Below are 8,932 nucleotides of genomic sequence, written 5' to 3' on the forward strand. Positions count from 1 at the left end.
CAACTGTTTTTTCTTTCTTGGTTTAACACATCAAGCACAATAAAAAAAAATTGCACCAGTAAACTTTTTGCTACAGTTCTTATCCTAGAACATACCGTGTACAAGTTTTAGTGCTGCTGGCTCCTGCTCTCTCAATGCGGCTTCCCTGAACTTCTGGTTTTCACATGAAAGAGATAACAGTGGGCAGTGCGCTCTAGGGTCAGTTTTTTTTTTTTTTTAGCTTTGAGAAGGGAGTGGGGAGGAGCATAGGAGTGCTTTGCAATGCTAGGGTATGGGGCTGTGTGTTTCTATTGATGTGCACAGTGTAGGGAGACACAACTCTACTCCCTGCATACAAGGGTGACTGCAAGAGAAAGGTTAAAAACGAAAAAAGAAAACAAATGCAGCCATCACAATTAAAGTGGAAGGCAAGTCAAAACCTAAGCTAACAGGCCAAGTTCACCTTTCTTTTTTTTTCCCTCTAAATTCCAGCTCCCCTATGTACCAATATAGCGTTAATGTACTTCTTTTGCAAAAATAAAACTGCTTTGCATTTATTCTACACACACACCTCACTGTCATCATGGATGTTTAACCACTTCAGTACCGGGCACTTTCCCCCCTTCCTGCCCAGGACAATTTTCAGCTTTCATCGCTCACACTTTGAATGACAATTGCGCGGTCATGCTACACCGTTCCCAAACTAGATTTTTTTATAATTTCCTTCCCACAAATAGAGCTTTCTTTTGGTGGTATTTGATCACCACTGGGGTTTTTATTTTTTGCTAAACAAACTAAAAAAGACCGACATTTTTGAAAAAAAAAGATTTTCTTTGTTTCCGTTGTCAAATTTTGTTTTCTCCTTCATGAATGGGCACTGATGAGCTGACACTGATAAGGTGGCACTGATATGTAGAATTGATGGGCACTGATAGGCTACACTGATATGCAGCACCGATAGGCGGCACTGATGGGCACTAATAGGTGGCACTGGTAGGCTGCACTGATAGGCACTGATGGCCACTGATAGGTGGCACTGGATAGGCAGCACTGATAAGGAAATAATGACAGGCATTACTGATTGGCATCTGAAGGGCACTGACCGGCATTACTGATGGGGCACTGATTAGCACATTTGTGGGCACTGTTGTGGGCACTAATTGACACTTTGATTGGCACTGACAGGCGTTTTTGATGGGGCACAGACTGGCAGATTGTGGGCACTGATTGGCAGTTGATGGGTACATCTGACGGGGGGGCTGTGCTGATAGTCAGTACATTGATTATCAGCACAGACCCTCCCTCTGACAGGGAGAGCCACTGATCGCTCTCCCTGTCAGCACGAAGCGAGGAAAGCCGTTTACCGGCACTTGCTGGTTCACGTGATGATCAGTTGTGATTGGTAACAGCTGATCACATGGTAAATAGCTTCCCTTCAGAGGCTCCCTACCACGATCGGAGATGTGGTGTGTCAGACTAACACACAGCACACTGAGCGCCACACTGCGCGCCCCAATGCTATCCTGCTGGACGTCATGTGACACTCAGTGAGGATAACAGAACCACGTCCCATTACTTCTGCCTTACTTCCTGGACAGACTGTAGGTCATGACACAGGAAGGAGCTGATCTCATTAGCACACACCCTGCATCATCCACCCTCAGCTGGTCAACTCCTTCCTGTGTCGTGACCTAAAGTCTGCCCAGGAAGTAAGGCAGAAGTAATCAAGCAGTGTTTTTAAACAGCTATGAAGAGAGTGACGTGCGTGTAGAATAAATGCTGTTTTATGTTTGCAAAAGAAGTACATTAATGCTGTATTGGTACATAGGGGAGCTGCCATTTTAGAAAAAAAAATTGAACTTGGCCTTTAAAGTGTTAGTAAACCCAGGAGCCTGCATTCACTATATCTGGTCTCCCACAGTACACAGAACATGGAAATGCAATTATTTTAGTAAATATAAACTGCTAAATACCTTTTCTCATTAGCAGTATGTAGCAGTCGTATAACTTCTATCGGTGTCTGATTAAAGCTTTGTAGGAGGAGATTTACTTCTACTCTGACTGACTTATGAGGCTACAATACCCCTGACCCTCTGTCTGGACAGTACTGATTGGCCCTGTGCTGATCACATGCACTCTCCCAATGCAACAAAAAACTATAGCAATACATATAAAACTGAGCACGTGCAGAGTGTTCTATCAGGAGATGTATTGGAGTCTCTGGAAGAAGGGGGGATCAGAGAAGACAGTATCAAACAGCCTGTATACGCAATGCACAGGATTAACCCTTTAGGTTCCACAGTGAGTATAACAAGCATGCTTTGCTGCATATAGAGACTGATTTTACTGTTGTGGGTTTAGTAATACTTTAAATTGCGTTCCAACCCCATTCCAAGTCTATTCTGTCCACACTGTAAAAGGAAAGATGTCTATGCTTACCTATTCAGAAGTTGCGCCGGGTTCAGTCACATGATCTCTCCAGCGCCGGCCTCTGTGTAGAGTAGTGATTGGCAACAACGGCTGCAGAGCCTGTGCCATGACGTCACCCATAGGCTTACTATGGGGCATCCGTTGTCGGCTGCCTCTCCTCTACACTGAAGCCGATCATGTGACCCGACTGAAACGACTTTAAAATAGGTCTTCCCTTTTACAGGGTAGATGGAATAGATTTAGAATGAGGGTGGAAGAAGATTTAAAGTGTTTGTAAACCTCAGACATGAAATATGAACAAAGCATATCCTTCTATAGCAGTGATGGCGAACCTTGGCACCCCAGATGTTTTGGAGCTACATTTCCCATGATGCTCAACTACACTGCAGAGTGCATGAGCACCATGGGAAATGTAGTTCCAAAACATCTGGCCAAGGTTCGCCATCACTGATCTATAGTGTGCACTTGTCTCAATCAAGAGCACTAAGTGTCATTTCTGTCTGATGCTTTGTTCCTTTGCTATCAGCATGACTCACTTCTAACAAGTTTTCTTGACCCCAAGAGAAAAATGGTGACGGGAGGGAGCTCCATTTGATCCACACTGTTTGTGTGCTTTGTGAAGGGGGTGTGTCCCCTCCCTTCCAATCAGCTCTCAGAACTCTTATCACTGAGCTCTGCAGAGTGTAACTTCAGCTCTCTGCCCCTTTTTTCCCTGAATTCTCAAGAGAAGAGAAGACAGCAGATAAACGGATACAAATAATGTAGGATGATTTGTTTCATCTCTGTGTATCACCTGAGACCAGTCACTTCACTGGGTATATGTGAGAGTTTACAACCACTTTAAGTGTAGTTAGGTTTTGGCTTGCCTTCCACACAAGAATTAGTAAGCTGCAATGTATCATTTAAAAAAAAAAATTTTTGGGGGGGTGATGCTGCTTTAAAGCGGGAGTCCACCGGGACTCCGCGTTTTTTTTTTTTTTTTTTAAAAGCCAGCAGCTACAAATACTGCAGCTGCTGACTTTTAAATAGTGACACTTACCTGTCCAGCGCGCCCGCGATGTCGGCACCCGAAGCCGATCGCTCGCTCGGCTGCCGGGTCCCGCCGCCATCTTGGGTATGGGAATCAGGAAATGGAGCCTTTCGGCTTCATTTCCCGGTTCCCTACTGCGCATGCGCGAGCCGCGCGGCGCAATCCGGACGGTCCCCGCTGCCTCTGGGAGCTGTGTGTTTCCCAGCAGGCAGCGGGGCACTTGCTGAAGGGGGCGGGGCATTGCGGAACGGGGGCGTAACCTACGCTCGTTCCGCAGACAGCTAGCCCGGAAGTGGGTGCAGTTACCTGGATTATCCAGGTAACTGCACCCCCCTCCCCCCTGAAAGGTGCCGATTGTGGCGCCGGAGGGGGGGAGGGATCAGATGAGCGGAGGTCCATTTTAGGGTGGACCTCCGCTTTAAGTTTAACTCTGACTAATTTACCCACCTAGCAGTTTTTACATTGCTTAAGGGCTAATTCACACCAGATGCAGTTCCGTGTGCTTTTTTTCTGCACAAAATGCATGCACAGTGTTTTCCATGTATTCCAATGGCTCTAGTTCACACCACGCAGTCAGTTTCCAGTTTCCTGCATGGTGTGAACTAGAGCCATTGGAATACATGGAAAATACTGTGCATGCATTTTTAGTGCAGAAAAAAAACACACGGAACTGAATGGACCTGCGTCTGGTGTGAACTAGCAATAAAGGATTTTAATAAATGTTCTGCTTATGTTTTTTATTATAAGATGACAAAGTGACACATTTTTTTAAAGCATTTTTTAGTTGACACATAGTTACAAAAAAAACATTTTAACTTTTACAGATTTTTTTTTTTTTTTTTAGGGTCCTTTCACATGGGACGGATCCGTGATGATCCGCCCCCGCGAACATCCGCTTGCTCAGCGGGGATTGCTCCGTTTATCCCCGCTTAGCCGGCGGATGACAGGGCGGTCCCTGTCAGATCTCCGCTCTCGCCTGTGGGGGATCGGATGAACACGGACAGCACTCCCAAAATGCTCCTGTCTGTTGCAATGAATGGGTAGCGTTTTGAAAACGCCGCAACGCGGGAGTTTTTAACCCCTTCTTTGGGGTTTAACCACCCCGCTAGTGGCTAAAACGAGTGGCGCTTTACCAATAACGGCCGGCGATTTCAGTGTGAAAGCAGCCTTAATGTTCTCTCAGCACAGGGAGCCACGCCTGAAAATGGTCAATTCCCTCCATGGGTGGGAGTTATTTTTCACCTAAATCATTACCCTGTATTCTCAAGCCAGGGCAATGCTAGCAGCACTATGCTGTCATGCAAAGCCTTTGGGGTGGGGATCCTACTGCTGTCAGGCAATGAGAAGGTGGTTACAACCCTCCTTCCATTCCATAATCAAATACACTGCCCTCGTCACGTCACATTCAGCTACCCATCACAATTTTCTACCCGCTGGAATGCACATGCGCAAAGCCGCCATATGCTTTCCAACACAGGGCCCCTCATGGGCTCACCACACTTCGGTCACGGCCTCACTTTGCTCAGCATAATTATAATCTAACTCTATGTCCACTTGGATGGTGGGGCTTGGACCTGGACTTAGGGGTGTGGGCACAAAATTCTGCGCAAGAGCAGATCGCCACTGTATTGGAACGCATATGGCGGCGCCGTGCATGCGCAGTCCAGCGGGTAGCCAAATGTGATGGGTCGCCATATGTGACGAAAAACCCTGCACAGGGTGGCAACCCAGCATTGATTTAGCTGTAGAAGAATTAGCGTTGCCACCCTGTCAGAGTAAGTAACCCTCACTGACAGGATCATTGAGTATTTTTTTTCTTCTATTATTATGGGGCTAGTTCTTGTTTTTAAATGCAAACGTATAGCATGAAGTGTATCTATCTACTGTAATATATAGATTGCAGATGTGAACAGTTGTAAGAACCATTTGTGAATGCATTACACAAAATATATTAAATCTTGTGTGGATAACATGTCATTGGCCGACGCTCTTGTCTTCTCTCACTCATTTCTCTTCTGTGTGTCTAGGTCCACGTCAATCTGCTCCTAATGGAGGCCCGCATGCAGGCCGAGCTCCTCTACGCTCTGCGGGCAATCACCCGACACTTGACCTGAGGTTCGTCACGTCGCCCGGGACGTGCCGGCATCATCATCATTCAGTTCAGCAGCAAGAGAAGGCCCCTGTCATGTAGCATCAAACATATGCATTTCTCGTGTCAGTGCTGGCCCACTCAATGTGGCAGTAATGTGCAATCATCTGTGTTCTATTTTCTACGATGCTTTATCTTTACTAATGTTAGCAAAACGGCACTACTATAAAATATATATTGTTTTCTTTTTTTCTTTTTTTTTTTTTTTTTTTACATTTTGGCAGTAACTAATCCACACTGCTTTTCCAGAGAGTTCTTTGTTTAGACACAGGATTTATTTTGTTGGATTTTTTTTTTTTTTGTACATAGATATGTAAATGTAGCAATTCTGGTTTGCCTTGTTCCAGTTAAGTGTAGTGCTTTGTTTATATAAGAGAGAAAAAAAAAACTAAAAAAAAAAAAAAAAACAGGACTATAAGCTGTACTGTCTAAATGATACACAAAAGGGCTTATACGGTGAGGCAATGCAGAGTACTGAGAGTCTACACAGTGCAGTATCAACCAATCAAAAATGGATTTCTGGGTGGATCCTGGCATGGTTCAATCCCCTACTGCTTCTTTCTTGCTGTCTTGGTTCTCCACAATATGGAACTACTTTGTGTGCTGGCCATCCCGTTCTTCATTCATGGGGTATTCATTAGAGAGCACATAATACAATATTTCTGTGTCTGAGCTACTTTGTGTGCTGGCCTTCATATTCTCCATCTATGGGGTATTCATTAGAGGGCACATATTACAATATTTCTATGTTGGATCTATTTTGCGTGCTGGCCGTCCTGTTCGCCTTCCATGGGGTATTCATTAGAAGGCACGTAATACAAGATTTTCATGTCCTGCTCCCAATATAGTCAACTGTATGAAAGCATGTAGTCCTCTTTTAAAAGGCTGTCTGCTGTAGGTCGCCCAATCTCAAGTACCCCTTTGACATGGGTGCATTTATTAACAAAAAACGTTGATTACCATAAAACAGTAAAATCATAGATGATTCATGGGACCCATTGGTTATGATTGGAGGATTTTTTTAAAATTAGTAGAAAACATTCAACAGATCTCAGCAGATGCCTTAAGGCACTTCGCAGTCAAGAGTGATCAATCATAGGACCTTCATTAACTTCAAAAAATTCTCTGATTACTGCAAACGATCCATCTTCTTGTTCCTTGAGTGCAGTCCCAGACAAGGCTGGGGCACCATGAAGCAAACAACAAAGGGTAGTTTTAGAAATCCAGATATCCCCTGAGAATGACATCTAGAGAGATAGCCACCCAATCTTAAATTGGTTACTTGATCGCTAGCTCTTGCTCTGGACTGCAGCTGATGCATGGATCTGTGGTGCTTTCCTCTGCTCTACAGAAGAGGGAAGGATGTAAATACTCCCTGTGTGGTGCCAATGAGCTCTACCTTATACCAGAGACCCTTCTTGTTGCCTCCTCAGGGTTCAGAAATAATGTTCTCCAAATCAATTCTTGTAATTATCAGGACTCAAAGGGCCACCTTGAAAAGACCTTTGAGTTATTTCCTAAATCTCTAAGCAGATATGAGTTTATGATGTAGCAATATGCCCCTTATCTCTGGAACCCACCAGTAGCACACCCTGGGGGTATACAAACCAACCATTCAAGACCACATCTCAAATGGATTCTTAGTAGAAACATCTGGAGAACTTAGAACAATGACAACAGTATCCTGTTGCTACACCACGCTGGTGGTTGAGAGATGTCCCTAACAGGGTCTCAAGCAGCAGTGAAGAAGCAGTAGGAGATCAAACCTTAACTCCATCCACAACAGGCACATTTCTGTAAAGTTGCTTTTTCCCTCATCTGTAATAAACTGAAGGTGCTTCCTGCACTGTCTTATCGAATTAGCCCAAGAAGGCTTTTTCTGACCAATCTGCCCTTAAATTGGTTGAAAAAGCTGAATCTGTGCCATAAGTTGAAGTTCTATATCCTTATGTATTACGATAGCAGCGTCTGCGTCCATGTTACAAAGAGGTGGATTTGGACATGGACGGTGGTCGTCAGCGTGAAAATAATGTGAACGTTCTCTTTATACCATGGCATATTCTGCAGCATGCTACTGATGTGTAAAGCTCTGCATTGTAGTTATACTCTATAACGGCTCTGTCCACCCAGAACAAATTCTTCAGTAATGGGAGAATACAGCTGAGCTGAATCCATTGGCTTCTTATATCTTAGTGTTTCCAGGGGCAAAACTTCCTTTCCGGTCTTCTCTGTAATTGTGAAATACACAATAAAACAAAATTGAGCTTGCCTCCTCATAGTTGACACAGACAGACAGGTCTGTGCAGAGTACAGCAGACATCCACACTGAAAGTCATGAAGAGCCATTGGCTAATTAAGCCAACAAACCTGATAAGGTCGTTTTGGGTGGACTGACCCTTTAAAACAGAAGATTTTTATTGATTTTATTTTATTTCATCATTCGGGCATAGCTGAGTAAGTGTGTGGTTTTTTTTTTTGTTTTTTTATACTTTTATTTTTGATACCAAAGTGTGCCCAGAAAACCTAGAAACCAGTCAGAGGCACCTGGTTCAAGAACCGTTAAAATAAGCATTAGTCCGCTGTTAAAGCCTAAAAGACAGTGGAGTTGATTTACTAAAACTGGAGCGTGCAAAATCTGGTGCAGCTGTGCATGGTAGCCAATCCGCTTCTAATTTCAGCTTGTTGAATTAAGCGTTGACAAAAACTCCTGGAAGCCGATTGGTTTCTATGCAGATACCAGATTGTGCACGGTCCAGTTTTAGTAAAATCAACCCCAGTATGTTTAAAGGACCACTAAAACTAAAGCAAGAAGTTACTTTATGTTGAAGGAGTTACAGATAACATTCACCAATCTGTATTGTATGTTAAAGGGCCCAGATCTACACAGAAACTTGATATGTATGCAAGTTTGCTGTTGCCTAGGTTTAGAGTGACCCTGTCTCCAGAGAATAAAAGGCACCCCCTGCAATAACCAGTTATAATACTTATCGGTCCGGATGGCTGTGACTCTGATCTTCACTCTTACATCCCACTCACGCTTCTGCGACTTGTCATACAACTTTGGACATCATAGTGGCATGACAAGTCGTACCCTATGTTTTCCAATGATGACCATTCCTATATGTGCGGCTTAAAGTCGCAGCGACTTCAAAGTAGATCATTGATTACTTTGGTCCGACTTTCATGCAACTTAAGGGCCATAGACTTCTATATTTACCCTCAAAAGCTGCATCAAAGTCTTACCTGAATGTTTACATTCAACAGTGGGTTTGATTTTGCAGAGGGACAATAGGTCACATCCAAGTTGCACTCCCAAGTCATGCAACTTTGGAGTAGTACAAGTG

At 44.0% G+C, this 8,932-nt stretch overlaps 1 protein-coding gene across 4 annotated transcripts in view; it reads left to right on the forward strand.

The window, feature by feature from the left end:
- The window catches only part of SESN3 (sestrin 3), a 162,819-nt gene extending 157,042 nt beyond the window's left edge, over window positions 1–5,777 (forward strand). For all 4 annotated transcript variants that reach the window (XM_077484943.1, XM_077484944.1, XM_077484945.1 and 1 more), the window contains one exon: window positions 5,467–5,777. In XM_077484943.1, coding sequence (XP_077341069.1) covers window positions 5,467–5,553 — 87 coding nt within the window. In that variant the 3' untranslated portion in view covers window positions 5,554–5,777. The remainder of the gene's footprint in view (window positions 1–5,466) is intronic.
- Window positions 5,778–8,932: the final 3,155 nt, after the last annotated feature.

The sequence above is a fragment of the Lithobates pipiens genome, unplaced genomic scaffold (genome assembly GCF_037356315.1).
Source record: "Lithobates pipiens isolate NorthernLeopardFrog02 unplaced genomic scaffold, aLitPip1_a1.2 Scaffold_17, whole genome shotgun sequence".
Classification (NCBI taxonomy): domain Eukaryota; kingdom Metazoa; phylum Chordata; class Amphibia; order Anura; family Ranidae; genus Lithobates; species Lithobates pipiens.